Source organism: Buteo buteo, chromosome 2, assembly GCF_964188355.1.
Source record: "Buteo buteo chromosome 2, bButBut1.hap1.1, whole genome shotgun sequence".
Classification (NCBI taxonomy): domain Eukaryota; kingdom Metazoa; phylum Chordata; class Aves; order Accipitriformes; family Accipitridae; genus Buteo; species Buteo buteo.
In genome coordinates, this window is record NC_134172.1 from 40,322,696 (window position 1) to 40,339,610 (window position 16,915).

The 16,915-nt window shown below is 37.1% G+C and overlaps 1 protein-coding gene across 2 annotated transcripts in view; it reads left to right on the top strand.

Annotated features, from left to right (window-relative positions):
• Positions 1 to 16,915, top strand: part of PLCL2 (phospholipase C like 2) — a 109,410-nt gene that overhangs the window by 48,124 nt on the left and 44,371 nt on the right. For both annotated transcript variants that reach the window (XR_012653648.1, XM_075051891.1), the window contains exon 3: positions 13,838 to 16,324. Coding sequence is in view for 1 of the 2 variants with exons in the window: in XM_075051891.1 (XP_074907992.1) it covers positions 13,838 to 16,324 (2,487 nt within the window). In the remaining variant the exon portion in view is untranslated. The remainder of the gene's footprint in view (positions 1 to 13,837; positions 16,325 to 16,915) is intronic.

Here is a 16,915-nt window from a genome sequence, read left to right on the forward strand (position 1 = left end):
TTTTGCACAAATGTTTCTGTGTTGAAGAAGAATGTTTAAATAATTTTGAAATAATTAAATATAAACTCTTGAAATATTAAAATGTGTTTGGAAAGTTTTGTTAAATCAGTAATTATAACAAAATAGAAAATAAACAGTTGAATGTAGGAAGCTGGGAGAGTGAGGGTGATGACTGTAATGGAACAGTTCTAGTTTCTGTCTCTCTGCTACGCTGCAAGAACAAAACTTCTCATGAAGTCGTTTAATCGCTGTGAGGTTGCATTGTGGGTGGTTATAAGGTTGAGGTAAGGAAAATTAGTATAGTTTCTAAGTATTATCTAAACTTTTCTTCAGCCTTTTCTTTACCACCCAAGGCATGCTCATTTTTTCCCATTGGTTTAGGCAGATGGGCCTTCGTGGTGGGACACTGACCTGATTTCAAAGGATGGGGATATTGCTCTGTGCTGTGAGCAGAATCAGTGGAGGCCTTTGGTTTCTGAGTGAGCACAGTCATTTCAAGTAAATGGATGAGAAAATTGTTTTGCTTCTATGATTGGTTTTAGTTTTTAGATATCTGAGTTAATTTTTGTGCTTGGCAATGTGACTTTTTGAGTATTTGTGATGTGTAAGATACTCAGAAAGCTGCATACAGTGTATTGAGGTATGGTACATGAATATTTTAGTGAAAGATTGATGATATTTCCCTAGTATGTCTTAGTGACTTAAAAAAAATGTGTCCTGTTTTCCTAGTAATTATCTTTTCCTCCACAGAACACAATTATGGTATTACCATATATTCATGATTGCCCATACCAAGCATTAAGTACATTGAACTCTGAAAATTGAAAGTAGGATTATTTTTACTTGCCATATTATACTGAGGTTTGAGTGCATGCTGGATCCATAGCCCTCCTCCACATCTAGGAGGGTCGCAAACTTTATTTTAAGATATCTGAAATTCTTGCATACTTTCTTACCACCTCAAGTGCTAGAATTCTAATCTATATTGAGAATTTGTGTTAAGATCATCAGCTGCTTGCTAAGATGCTGCTGTTGTAGGTGGGATTTCAGAAATTGTCTTCAGTGTATTTGCTCTTGACTGTGACATCCTTTAACTTCTTGAAACTGTAATGTCCTGTAGTGATGCTTATTCAGGATTCCTCACAAGGTACACTTGTAGCAAACGATCAAAGTAAAAGTCTGGAGAAAACTGTTATACCTGGTAATTTTTATTTGTTTAATTGTAATTGCTTGGTAAAGTGTACAGATGACTTACTAGGTTTCGTTTGTCAAAGCTATGAACATTTATATAGATTTAAAATCTAAAGAGCGTATGCCTTATTGTTGTTGGCTTAGGATATACGAGTACCTTATACTATTTGATTTTTGTAGTCCCTCTCATGTCATTCTGTTACAGGCCTCTTCTATTAAATATTTATAGTTCACTGTTCTAAGTGCTTGTAACTGTTATGAATAATTAAAGAACAGAGTATAAGGGGGAAGAAAGGCACTGATGTAGCATTCAGAATGAGAATTTCCTATGATTGTTTGACAACTGTAAATTACATACATCTGAAGATCAACAAGGAAGACATATCAGAAGCAGCGGTATGTTGTTAGCAAAGATGCTTGGGTTCATGTCTTCTCCGCCTGTGTGATTGCTGAGTGATGGTAACCTAATAAATATTTTTTGTCTAATTCATAAGAATTGTCCTCCTTAAAAATAAACAGTTAATTATCACTGTTTAATTATCATTGCCATCTAAGTAATGAGGCTGAAGTAGCAACTTAAAGAAGAATTTGCAAGATAATCTTTGTTTAGCAAGTAGTAAGTTTTAAAAAGTTCCAACTCTTGTACTTAATTGAATACTGAATTGTATACATGAACTCTTCATAGCATTGAAGAGTTAATATTGGTAATGGTCACTCTCCTACTTGACAAAAAGTAACTTACGTCAAACCACAAAAACAGAACAATTAAGCTTATGAAGTTCCATCTCTCTAGAGTTATCTTATGAAATTTGCTAGTCCAATTACCATTAGTCAAGAAGCAGATCTGAAGACACCATCAATCACTAGAATGAAGCAAATCAGTTGATGAATAGAAAGCTGCAGGACAGAGGTAATGATAGTTTTTAGAATTAAAAAAAATTCTACATCTTATTCCTCTTAAGCCTGAATGTTTTACTTGAATAAAATAACCTTTAGGTGATAATTTTACTTCTGTGTTGTTCCTGGAAAACACTCAGCAACAGGAAAGGACACCAAAAGACACCAGAAACTTGCCAAGAGAGCAGATGATATTTGGATTGAAATTTGGAGAGAATATATGAATTGGCAGTACAGGTGGAAATGAACATTTTGCCACATCACTGAAAGTGAAATTGCGTGATTTAGTCATAACCTTGTGCTGAGAAGTTGGGTGGGGGGACCTGTATGGATGTGTGAAAAAGTCGGTCCTTTAAATTATATAACACATCCCTGGTCAATCTGCTGCTCATTTTTTGTGAGCAAGAGTTGTTTGACAATTAAGGAAATATCATGTAGACTGCTTATCACAGTAGAGGAGAAACAACATACTTTCCTGCTTTCTGACTAAATTAGTCATTTATAACAAACACAATTATTTTCATTTGTTGGCTGCATTTGCAGCATTGAAAAATAGGAATCTTGCCTGCAATGGAGTAGGTTGTCCTTTTCCATATTATTGTGTCCTTTTAGTATTTAAATTTATGTCACTTCAATTCTATCATGGAGTATGTACCTGTGATGGCACGCTAAGATGCAGGCTCTGCAAGCTTGGTTTTGTTATGTGGTTTTTCCTCTTGACTCCCTTAGCTCTGGTGACATGCAGAAAATAGGAATGTTGATATTCATAAAATGAAACTTAATACAGTTAATTGCAGAAGGGCTTGGGCACCCCAGCTCCCACTGAAAATAACTTCCCTCTTGGCATTGAAAATGTCCTTCAGCATGATCCCTCAGAATGATTCCTTACTTGTCTTCTTCAATTGTACCATTTTAAATCATACAAAAGTGTGAAATTTACCATGTACATAGAAATACATATAATTATGGTACTTTTAATAATTAAAACTTAAGTTCTTCAGAAGTAGTTTAATTTGCTAGGAAAGCTGTAGAGTTAGGTCTGTGAACTGATTCTCAAAGGTAACAATTGAGAGGCTGGCACATTAACAGTTTCCCTGTTTTGTGAACAAAGGACTGCCACCTTCATCTTCATGTTTCAAAACACCTTCAATGAGTCTTGCTTTTTTTACACCATGGTCAAATATTTAAAACCCTCATTTAATTATACTTTGCTTATTTGGAAGTAATGTAGAACAGAAGTCTTTTATGATCAACACATTGTTTGCACAAATCTGCACAGAAATTGCCTTGTTGGTTGTGAATCAGGTAGGATGGTGTTTGGGCCTGCTAGGTAGGAAAGTTGGAAAAAAAAACCCCAACCCAACCCAACCCTTATGTCTGTGGGAAACTTTGGAAAAGCTGCTGGGAAGGCTTTACCAACAGGAGTGGGAAAGGGTAGGGAGGCTTGAGCCAGTGCTCACACTCACTTCTTGCTGGACCTGCTGTTGGCTTCTCTTTCCTCTCTGATGCTGAAGAGGAGCAGCATGGGAAGAAGTGAAGCAGCTTTCTGCAGAGCCTGTGCTGCATCTGAAATTACAAAAGTCTTAAACGCGGTTATTGTGTTATCTAAGTCACCCACATGCTGTAGTTTTGCTTTAAACTGTGAAGCCTGACAGCTGTGTTACGGAAGTTGCTTATTTTGCCAATTCAGTCAAATTGTTGTTTATGCCTGAAACGAGAAATGGAAAAATGCTGTGCTTTCTACCAGTGGAACTGACTTGCAGCTATGAATACTTGAAAAAAATCTGAGATTCAACTTCAGACTGATAGCTGTAGTATTCTGCATATGAAATCTTGTTGATAGGTTTTGATTAAAATGCTCGTCAAAGTGTATCTTAGCTATAACATTTAAGTATTTAAAACATTATTGAAGAACTGAAAATGAAAATGCTTGGCGTTTAAACAGTTGTGCATGTGTATGCAGAAAAAGTGTCTTGTTGATTTTAAGGATCACAGCAAAGACTCAGAGGCTTCTTCACTCCTGAGCCATACTGAAACTTGTTGAGCCAACTTGCTTGTTTGAATCCTCCCGTACCTTCATCTGCAGTGTGAGCTCTGTCATATTCAGTTATTCTTCAAGCTGAAAGCATATGTAACTATTATTCCTTTTTCTGATCATCGATGGCTGAAAAAATAAATGCTTATAATAAACATTAGTTTCTCTATAGTAGTTAAAATGGTCTGTTTGCCATAGTTTAGATATAATTTCTTAGTACATGAGAAATTAGGAGTCTAAAATACTTCCTACTTACTTATCTAGGGTTATTGCCCTTTTCACGCCATCAACTAATTTTTAACAACTTTCCATCAAGACAGATTCCTCAGTTTAAGACTGAACAGTACATAGTAACTGTTGGTTTTCATAAATAATTATTGTAGTTTATATGAATTTGGTTAAAATATTGCTTGTTTGGATCTGAAGTATACATGTTTTGCTTTTACCAAGTTTGTGAAGACCGAATGCCTCTTTTGCTCCATTGGAAATGCTACCCAGAAGCCTGAACTGTAACTGACTCAATAAAACCAAAAACTTAGATATTCATGCCAAGCATAACTCAGACTTCGGTGCTCTCAATGCTCACAGCAGTCTGAGTAGTTTCCTTAGATGCTTTTTATTTGTTTTCTTTTGAGGTTAGACTTTTCTTTTCCCCTTTCCCCTGCTCATCTGTATTGTAAATTAACCCCTGAAACCAAATGCCCCTTTATTTTAATATTATAAATACGCAGATATACTTACATATGAAAGAATGCCTCAGTGGTGTTTGGATGTCATTTTAATGTATTACCATATTTTAATATTCAGATATAATATTACCAAGTTCTCTCATGATGTGTATTGCTTCATAAACATAACCGCATTTCTGTAAGTTACAGTAGTTGCTGCTAGAAGGCAAATGTACTTGGCAGCATGAAACTGCAGAATGGAGAAGTCTTAGTTACTATAAACTTTTTAAAATTTAGGTCAAAATCAAACATAGTATAAGTAATTACAGCTCCTTTATTTTCAGCAGAGTAAGCAATATCAGATTGTTTTCTTTCTCTTGAAAAACATATGGAATGGATCTATGTGTGCTGAATTAATATGGTGAAGTATCACTGTGATTTAATGTCTTGTTTTTAAAAAGCTAATTAATTGATCCTCAAGAGATCAGATATACTTTTGCCATTAAAAACATGGCCCTAAGAAGAAAAGGCTAAACTATTTTTGTATGTTACCCTCTGTTATGGTTAAAACTGAGGCTCAGAATTAAAACCTGAAAGAGAACCAGGAGTGCTCCATGTAATCACTGTTTCGTCATTTAACTGAAGAACATTTTCAAACTGAGCTGTCATTTCTTTTTAGTTCTTTTTGTAAAACTTACCGATATGACTTGCAAACACTAACAGTGAGGAATGTAATACAGTCAACGTTTTGGGACATGAAATGTGTTCATGCTGCTTTAGCAAGTCTTAGCATTGGAGTTAGGACATTCTCTTACCTTGCGCAGCTTGTGTCAGCTTTAAGAGCTGAGCGAGAGGGAGCAAGCAGCAGCATGGCTAGGGATGTCTTGGGCATCTTGGTGGAAGAAGAGTCTGCCTCGTAGCAAAGGTTCACAGAAAGCTCTCCTGCGACATACTGCAAGAGCATTTGAATGTTGAAGAACCTAAGGATACTTAACACAGCAATATAAAAAAAATATTAAAAAAATGCTTTCTTTACTCTTGGTAAACTGATCAAATTACTAAATAATCTCTTCTGTAAGAAGTTTTACATAGAAGGCCTTAGTCTAGACCTTATTTGCAAAACCATATCCTGTTATTTCCCTGCTCATTGCTGTCATAGTCTTTAACTGAGTTAAATTGCCTGCTCTAAAAGCAACAAGGACAACATAGGCTACCATTCTTCTCTGCTCTTTCTAATAGGTAATGTAGTAGTGATCTCTCTCCTATAATACAAATTTTTTGGTGTCCTGTTTTCTTGAAGTGAGGCAGAACAAAAATGAACCAAAGGAGCCCTGAGAACCTCAATTCTGTTATTTTATGGTATTGGTAGTTCTTTCTTATACCTTGCCTTTATATTCAATATGTTTATGAAATTGATGGTGTACATTCTGTGGGGTGGATCAAGATGAGAGATTTTGTTTTCTCTAATGACATAAAGCTCTCTTGTCAGGTCATGTACAATCAGATTTCAACAGAACGGTTTCAACTGCATTGATTTTAATTGAATACATTTCTTGATAAAAGTGAGCGATTCTGTTCTTTCCTCCCATTTTTAATCAATTTCCTTTTTCTACTGGTCATTTTGGACCAGCTTCATACTTCCCCGATCACATGGCAGATTGTTTCAGCTCACTAAAATTGTAGAAAACTAATTCAGCAGAAAAGAGATTTTTCATTTCCCGAGGTAGTGAGGTAAATTAATTTACTGTGTGTCAGACAGGTGCTAATGTGGGCCTGAGGAGCCGGGGTGGAGAGAAGGGAGATGCAGCTGGGGCAGGAGGAGGAAGAGACAGGACAGAAAATTAATGTTTTGAAGAGGATTTGAAGAGGGAATTGGTTTAGCTGGATCATGAACCATGCAATTAGCTGATCTGAAATAATGTAGGTCATTTTTGTTTGAATATTGAGCTAAAACTTGCTCCTGTGTCCATATTCCTTTAATAACAGAATTCCCTTAGTAAAAACAGATTAAAAAAAAAAAAGAATTGTTACTTGTGCAGCTAATCTTCATATTTTTCTTTCCTCTTCACTGTTATTTATAATGTGTAACTGGGTCTGGCTGGGGTCAACCCACCACACATTGAAAAAATATGTTTCTCTTAAAAGATTTCTGCAAACAGCAGATACATCATGAATACCAGTTTGGAAAAATATTTAAATGCTGAGCTCAAATATAGCGATTCACAATGAGTGGGAGGCCCTGTGTTTTCCAAATAGCTGGTGTTTTGTCTCCCCCATAAATGCCTGTTATTTCAGTTGAGGACTTTTTACTTTGTCTTAAATACAAGTGGTCAGCCCTGTGTACCATTAAACAGTGGCTACAGTTTCATTCAGAAACTATTGTACACGATGTGATTTAATATGTGCTGTTTCTAAAGTTTTCTGGATTTCTGTCAGCTGAACTGCTAATTACTTGGAGGGTTTTTTCTTGGTTTGATTTTCACATGCTCTGCAAGCTTTGGACATCTGTGTTGAAGCGTTATAAAGTACGTGCTTTTTAGTGAATTGGGTTACTGTGTTAGTAAGAATTTCCTAGTGATGGCAACTTAAAAGGTACTGACTAGGAAAAACATAGATACTTGCCTAGAGGAGAGAGGCTGAGTGGTGGCTGTAAGCAGATTCTTCTGCTGAGTTGTTGATTCCAGGAGAATTAGGCTGAGAGAGAGTGCACCAAGGATGTAGACCTCCTGCCTTTGAGGATGTGGCTCCTGATGACGAAATGCCTTTTCTGCCCCACCTTCTCTCTTCTTTCCCTCCCACTTTCTCTCTTTTTCTTACCCTCTTCCAAAGAAGACTCTCACTCTGTCTTTAACTGCATGTAACTTTTAAAATCCATGCTAAGTTTTGTGTAACAAAGATGAAGTGTTGCTGGTTTTAGTTACCTGTTATTTTCCTTCCTTTTTTCTACTGACTCTCACACAGAAACTTGGTTAGCTTCTTTTATAATGCTGCATGTTAAGTTCTGGAATGAGCTGGCAGCTGTACATAGACAACCTATAAATAATAATGAATTCCTTTTTTGTGTTTACAAAAATAAGTGGTCCTGTTTTATTATTGCTGTATCAGTTAAAGACATTTTTTCAAAGAAAACCCTAAGTATTTTTGCAATGAAAATATTTATAAAGAAAAGGATAATGTGATACTGACGTTGCATTTGTAACTCATTTGCTGATTTATGTCTGCATTTTAAGACCACAGGTGAAACCTCAGAAAAGAACAAATTACTGATATCATATTTTTTATTAAAATGCATTTAGAAATTGAATGTTTTAAAATACTGCCTTAAATATCTGTGTGTTTTTCCTTTGAATAGACCTAACTATATATAGACACACCTGAATGCTTTGTTAAGTATAAAGAAAATGAATAAAATTCAGGGTTTTTCTTTTGCAGGGTTCTGAAGACAAATGCTTAGGAATCTTAATTAAATAAACAAAGCTGCGATTTTTTATTATTTTTTTTTTTAACTAACCACTTCCTGTAATAGGCTTATGCTATACATCATGTTATTAAGCTAGGTGATCTTGCAATTGCTGCTAAATTGCATTTGATGAAGATAAGCAGTTTTCATCCTCAAATTGGCTACTTAAGTATCACATGCGCTGTAAAAGCAACTCATCAATGACTTGTATAGTGTCAGTAGAGTAGTTTGCTCTATGTTAATCGTGAAAATCATTAGGCTGTCTGTTCTGGTCATGAAGTAGTGAATGGTATTGCAACTGTTGGCTACAGATGCATATTAAATTACTTCTAAAATGCCTTTTACGCAATATGACATTGAATAATAATGTGATTTTAAAAAAACCCCAAATTAACCAAACTTAGGCACAGCCTGTGTTCTCACCTACTCACCAGTAATTGTTCAGAGTATTGCCACAACACTGACCCTCAGATTCACAGACCTGTCACTTAATTCAGAACTTGCATTCAAAAAAATTTTGATTTATTTAAAAGCTCTTGAGACCCTGTACGTGATTGCAGTCTTGTTACTACACATATATGCAAAGACGTTGCCATCTTTGCTAGGCTGAATGGCTCGGCATCCATCTTGTTTCTAAGCCTGTTTGGGATTAATTAAGTAGGCGTTCTTGGAACTGTGGCTCCTGTAGTCTGTGTGCATCATTGTCACAAGGTGTGTGAGTTTCTTCACACATTGTCAGAGCTCAGCCATTTACAATCAAAAAGCCTGCAGTGAGGTGCTGGGGTTGCGAGGAGGTGTCTTGTGCTCTATTTTTTGTGTAGTTGCTTGGTTGATAGAGCACTCACCTACTCATTGAGTGATTAGGCTCTAGTCCTTCTGCCTGGGGATCTTCAAATGCACAGCTCCTTGTGTGCTAGCCACATGCTCTCAAGACTAGGAGGGGCTGCCTTCCAGCTTCTGATGAACCTCTGGCATATAAACACAAAATGAAATTTTGTACAGTTAGAGCATAAGAAGCAGCAGGATCTGTCACCTGGGGAGGCAGGTATTCCTCTGAGAGGGCAAAATTCAGTGTTCAGGTCCCTGCTGCATGGACTGTTTGTATGTTTTGCATTCAGGGCCACCAAGTGAAATGTTCTATGGAGTAATGATGTCAGGGACTTTCACTTCCCAGATGAGTGCTCTAAAAATGTGTCATTCTGCCACTTCCTCTTGTTACCATTGTCTTTTCTTTGCAAAGTCCTCTGTCTCAAAAGGAGTACCTTAGTGGGCTAAATGCAGATAGGGGCCTTAATTTTCAAATCCCAGTTAGCATAACTACTGCATCAAAGCTGCAGGTAGCTGCTTTAGTCGTGGAGAGAGGCAGGATCACAGATACCCATCTCCAAAGTTTGCACTTGTGACTGTAAGGACTGTTCTGTGTTGGCTGATGGAAGGACTGTCCTGCACAGTGCTCTGGTTGCAGCTCCTCACTTTTCACCTCAGGTGGGTGGCAGACCCCTGCCTTGGGCTGTAAGTTTCTTCCTGAAGTGTTCTAGATTCCACTGTACCAACCAGTACTGAAACTTCTTGGTAACTCTGGGACTGAATGTTTTTTGAAGTACTGCTTTCCCCATGGTGTCTTCTGGGGCATGATTCCTTTGCGCATTTGCAGGTCATAAAATGCAGTCTCTGCATCCTTTCCTTTAGTAGATGGTTACAAACCTTGCAGTCTGCATTGTTTCCTCTATCATCCTGATCTATTACATTATCAAATCTCTGTTTGAACTCCACCACTGTCTCTATCAGTAACTGTGGTTATTTGAACTGCTCTTTAAGTAATTTTATCATAAAGTTGTATATACTAAAAGCTTTGCTGTTCAGGAGTGATGTGCATTTCTTTTAGTGTCTGAGGCAGGATTCTTTCATTGTCTCCAGAATTCTGTTTTGTAGGTAGTGCTTAGCCACACAAACATTTCTTTGTCTGTACCTTGAGAGGAACAACAACAACAAAAAGTTATCATGGAGATACTCTTCCCTGTTTGCTCTTTTAAGCTGTTTTCTCCAGCTGTCTCTGTCTAAGTGCCATAGATGTCAGCTGGGATTATTTCTGGTTTTTAAACTGCTGGATACTTTGCTTTCTGTTGCTAGAAATCCTGCATAAACTAAACTCTTTGTTTTGTCACTTGTAGTGGATATTAGCAAAGTTTCACAACAGTTTTATCTGTGATTGGTCTGTTTCTCAAAACTTCTTGCAGGTGACCTTGGATGTGGCATAGCTGGTTTTAGGAAGTGTATTGATGGGGGTGGTTATTTTGCTTTCAATGGTGAAGTCTTCTGAAGAACAGGCAGTCTTCAGGGGAAGTCCTGTGTTGCGATGACAGTACCTGTTATAATCTAAAGTTGTTTGAGCACAAAAATTGTAGCTTCTGTTGTGGACAGAATTATGCATCTGCACTGTAAAGCCAGTCTCACTTCGAGCATCTTGAACAGCATCAAGAACACTGTAATTCTCAAGAATGCCAAGAAGTCTCTCCTGTGTTCATTCAGATACATACAGTTCTCTGATGTGCCAGTCTTTTTGATTCAAGACAGACTTAAGACCATAAAAGAGCTGACGCAGTTCATGAATGCCAGCCCACTTTCAGGGTGAAATCCTCCACATTGTATAGCAGAATATTTCTGCCTCCTTCTCCATGCCAGACTGTATCTCTGAGGCTCACAAACCTGTTTCATACAGTTTGTGCACACTCTATGCAATTACATACTCAGCTTGTGAGTGAGAGTTTCTTTTCTGTTTCTTTTCAGACAGGTGGGTAATTCAGACAGACAGATAATTCTGGCCAGTGTCTTTGGGAAAATATCCTTTAAGTTCTTCTGTTCATGCAGATTGATTGTGACTGCCATGTCTCTCTCAGCATGGGGACTTGCACAGGCAATCTGGTAGCTCAGAATCATTGATCTCTGGAAAAGCAGAAACTTAAGAAGGGTATTGTGGAGCTTAGAGCTGTGAGAAACTCATGAGTATGTTAAAATTTGTCTTCACGGTCATCACAGTCATCATTCAGACAGTGATGTCTACTGCCAGCAGGCTTTACGTGGATAAGCCAAGTGGTGAGATCGCTTTACCCTGCAGAAGTGCAGAATACTGTCAAACTGGCTTTAAGTTCATCTGGCAGGCAAGGAAAATAGTCTTGCAGGTGGTAGATTGAATTATTCCTCTGATCCGCTTGTGTAAACTCCAATTCAGTCTTTAGGTAACTAGAGTTGGGAGTGGGGTTGCCTTGAGATGGACCTATTTACACCAGATGGCATCAAGAAATGTCAGATTTTTTTTTCTCCCTTGCCATTCAGTGTCTTGGATCAGACACAATCCTGATCATAGAGAAAGGCATAGACCTTCATTCTCTTTGGTAAATACTGATCATGGTCAGGCAAGGTAACACTTCCCAGGTCTTGATGGTTCTGGTGTCAGGAGGTTATCTGTCAGCTGTCTTTCACTGAAGAGTTCAATAAATACATTCCTCTCCTAGATCTGTGACTGAGAAATCTGGAGCATTAAGGAGTTTCAGCATGCTTCATTCCAAGCCCTAAAATACTGGACAGGAATGTCATTGCTCATTTCTGTGTGGCTGTCCCTTGCCACTTTTCCAGGTTAGGAGATGTAGATAGATAGCCAGACAAGAAGCTAGGCTTAAAATAGAACAAAAATCTTTGTAAACAAAAATGAGTTTTTTAATTTATTATTTTTTTAAATTAAGGAAATTTGCTTTTGTTTGAAAGCAATCCTTATGCCCAAACTACATGTAATGAGATTCCAAGAGTCAACCCTGTGCGGTATCCATTGCAGCTGTTTGATCTGGAGTTAGAAATAAAACAGTCCTCTGTAGGGTTATTCACTTTTACTGGTCTCTTGAGAACTTGCATAAAGCAAATTCTGCTGTCATTAAAGGTGCAAGAATTGTTATGGTTGATTAATTTTCTCAAACACAGAACAGCAAATATTAAGTCTGCTTACTTTACTAATCATCATTTTCAGTGAAAGGCTTTTTGGATGCTTATAAATTAAATTACAAAAAAGAAAGAATTCTGCGTTTTTAATTTAATGAAATTAAACATATAGCTCATATGCCTTGAACTGGAAATACATTCTGTAATGAATGGGTTTTATTTGAACATCTGTTCAGTGTAGCAGTTGTTAAAAGTTTTCTTTCCCTCGCCTTTCTGCCATATAAGCAATGCTGATTTACACTGAAACATACTTCAAATGGAAAACTATTAGAGGAAAAATCAACATTCTTTTTGTATAAAGCTGGAAAAGTAATATTTTGAGCTGTGCTGGAATATAAAAAGAACACTTCTAAACAGGGTATCTAACATAAAAAGATTATTTCACAGAAGTATTATTTTGGAGTAAAAGTTAGCTTATCAAGACACATGGCACTTTTAGAAAAAACAAAACAGCATTTTTTCAATCTCAGAAAATGCAGATAATGAAAGCACACAGGTTTCTTAAATTCAGTTCTTATAAAATTGATTGTACTTAACTCATCTGTTACTGATTTATTTGCACTTGTTTGAATTAATACAAACAGCAAATAGAGGTAACTAAGTGACTTTTTTTTTTGTTGTTGTTAAATGGCTTATATATCCAGTTTTCAACCCAAGCTTTCTCTAGTAAACTAAGACCTCTGGGTTATTTCATTGTTTTAAGAGCAAAGGTGAATCACTTTTCTTCCCTTCCTGATGAGGCCTTACATTTTCCATTCAAGTTCTTTCTAATGATACACAGCTTCTTTGGAACCAGTTAAACTTTAATCCTCTCGGACAGTTCCCTCCTGAGTCACTGTTGTATTTCCTGAAACTCAGAACTTGCATTGAATTGTATCTGCTGCGGTCCAGTCACTTGTGTTTCAGTGTAGTTTCTTAAGAAGAACGTGCATGTTTTCCTAGTATAGCAGTGGGATGCATGTGTCGATGCTCTGGGCAGTCTGTGGGAAGAACATGGATGGGTGCAGTAAAGAAGGGAGCTATGCGTGGTAAGTGCTGTTAATGTCTTGTATGCTTAGATTAGGAAGACATCCTATGGATTTTATGTAGTTAATTGTGTATTAATGTTTCTCAGGTGTTCATGAGGACCCTGTCAGCGTGGTATTAAAGCATTATATTCCATACTGACAAAATTCAGCAAGTATCTGTAGGACTGTATAAGGACTCAGAGGAAAGCTTACTTTCTACTGCCTTGGCTGTAGGACCCATTATTTCTCTAAGTAGGTTATTACTGATAAAATAAAATACATTTATACAGCATTATTATTTCATTAGCATTCAAAACTTGCTTTGTTTAACTTTGTGGTCATATAAAATATATTAAAAAAAAATTACCCTGGAAGGTTACTTATATAGGCAAGAACAAATATTAAGCCATTACTAGCATTTTCATTTGTTATGATTCCAGTAAGAATTTCCATCTTACTGGTCATTGCACAGATGCTAGACCTTGTTGAACTGCATTATGAACTTTCACCTGTAAGTTGAAACCTATTTCAATGTTGAGCAAAATCATACTGATACATGTTTTCTTTTTTCCCCCCCCTTGTTTACCAGGATGGTACGAAACAAAAGCGGGAGCGGAAGAAGACTGTGTCGTTTAGCAGTATGCCAACTGAGAAAAAGATCAGCAGTGCAAGTGACTGTATAAACGCAATGGTTGAAGGCTCTGAGCTCAAAAAGATTCGATCCAACTCTAGGGTGTATCACCGATACTTTCTTTTAGATGCAGATATGCAGTCTCTACGCTGGGAGCCTTCAAAAAAGGATTCTGAAAAAGCAAAGATTGATATTAAATCAATCAAAGAAGTAAGAACAGGAAAAAATACAGATATTTTTCGCAGCAATGGAATATACGACCAGATATCAGAAGACTCTGCATTTTCCATTATATATGGAGAAAACTATGAGTCACTAGATCTTGTTGCTAACTCAGCAGACATTGCAAATATTTGGGTTACTGGCTTAAGATACCTGATTTCTTATGGAAAACATACTCTAGATATGATAGAAAGTACTCAAGATAATATGCGGACTTCATGGCTTTCACAGATGTTCAGTGAATCAGATGTAGATAATTTGGGACATATATCGTTGTGTAATGCTGTACAGTTTATAAAAGACTTAAATCCTGGTTTAAAAACTAATAAAATTGAACTAAAATTCAAGGAATTACATAGATCCAAGGAAAAAACTGGTACCGAAGTAACGAAAGAAGAGTTTATTGAAGTTTTTCATGAGCTTTGTACCAGACCTGAAATCTATTTCCTGTTGGTTCAGTTTTCAAGCAATAAAGAATTCCTAGATACCAAGGACCTCATGATGTTTTTAGAAGCAGAACAGGGTATGGCACATGTCACGGAAGAAATAAGCCTTGAAATTATTCAGAAATATGAGCCAGCCAAAGAGGGCCAGGAGAAGGGTTGTCTTTCTATAGATGGGTTTACAAATTACCTTACTTCACCAGACTGCCACATATTTGATCCAGAACATAAAAAAGTTTGTCAAGATATGAAACAACCTTTATCTCATTATTTTATAAATTCATCTCATAATACGTACTTGATAGAGGATCAGTTTCGAGGGCCTTCTGACATCACAGGTTACATTCGCGCTCTTAAAATGGGTTGTCGAAGTGTTGAACTGGATGTATGGGATGGTCCAGATAATGAACCTGTGATTTACACAGGGCATACAATGACATCACAGATTGTCTTCCGTAGTGTGATTGACATTATTAACAAGTATGCATTTTTTGCTTCAGAATACCCTCTTATTTTGTGTTTAGAAAATCATTGTTCTATTAAGCAGCAGAAAGTGATGGTACAACACATGAAGAAAATTTTGGGGGACAAACTACATACACAGTCTCCAAACATTGAAGACTCTTATCTTCCATCACCGGAATCACTTAAAGGGAAAATACTAATTAAAGCAAAGAAGCTTTCCTCTAATTGTTCTGGACTAGAGGGAGATGTTACAGATGAAGATGAAGGAGCAGAAATGTCACAGAGAGTGGGGAAAGAGGGGGTAGAACAGCAAAACTCAATGACGGGGAAACGATTTCAGCTCTGCAAAGAACTCTCTGAGTTGGTAAGCATATGTAAATCCGTTCAGTTCAAAGAGTTTCAAGTTTCATTTCAGCTCCAGAAGTACTGGGAAGTGTGCTCGTTTAATGAAGTGCTTGCTAGCAAATATGCCAATGAGAACCCAGGAGACTTTGTAAATTATAACAAACGTTTTCTTGCGAGAGTTTTCCCCAGTCCTATGAGGATTGACTCTAGTAATATGAATCCCCAGGACTTCTGGAAATGTGGTTGTCAGATAGTAGCAATGAACTTTCAAACACCTGGCTTAATGATGGATCTTAACATTGGTTGGTTTCGGCAAAATGGAAACTGTGGCTATGTCCTTCGTCCTGCTATCATGAGAGAAGAAGTGTCCTTCTTCAGTGCGAATACAAAAGACACTGTGCCTGGAGTTTCACCTCAGCTGCTCCATATTAAAATCATTAGTGGGCAAAACTTTCCTAAACCCAAAGGATCAGGTGCCAAAGGTGATGTTGTAGATCCTTATGTCTATGTTGAAATACACGGAATCCCTGCCGACTGTGCAGAGCAAAGGACGAAAACTATGCATCAGAATGGGGATAATCCAATTTTTGATGAAAGCTTTGAATTTCAAATAAATTTACCAGAACTAGCTATGGTGCGTTTTGTAGTACTGGATGATGATTACATTGGGGATGAGTTTATTGGGCAATACACTATTCCCTTTGAGTGTCTACAGACTGGTTATCGGCACGTTCCTCTGCAGTCTTTAACTGGTGAAATTTTAGCACATGCTTCCTTGTTTGTGCACGTGGCCATTACTAATCGAAGGGGTGGTGGGAAACCTCATAAGCGGGGCCTGTCTGTGAGGAAGGGCAAGAAATCAAGGGAGTATGCTTCTATGAGAACATTATGGATTAAAACAATTGATGAAGTGTTCAAGAATGCTCTCCAACCTATTCGGGATGCCACGGATTTGAGAGAAAATATGCAGGTACAGTTTTTACAATGAATTTATTGGTTCTTATGTGTATTTTTGTATTATGATGCATATGGAATACATGTTTTTAAAAGTCTTGCTGCATTTTGTAAGTTATGTTATTCAAGTCTAACGCTGAACAGCTTTAAAAATGGGTTATGCCAGAGCAGCCTTTTAGGTGATACTGCCTACTGAGGTCATCTTGGATGCGTGTGTGTATTTTGTTGAGTGTGAGCTGGAAATATGACTCCAGTGTTAGAACTCAAGCCTGCTGACTCATCCTGTGCCTTTGAGGGAATGTTAGATACACACTAGAGGAAAGTATGGCAATATTTTAGTTTTAGAAAATTAAGTTAAATAGAAATGCAGGAGTAAAATAGAGCTGATAGAAAAAGGAGGCTTTACTGCTTATTGGAAAAGTTATTGTACGTCAAAGTATGTTTAGCATAGTTTCACTGAGGTTTTGGTTTTTTCCTCATTCCCAAATAGAAAGTAGTACTTTCAGAAAGACCATTTGTTTTCCATGATTCGTCCTAGCAACAATATGTTAGAAATACGTGGAATTAGCACTAAGATATTAGAAGGCATCCTCTAGAAGAATTACCT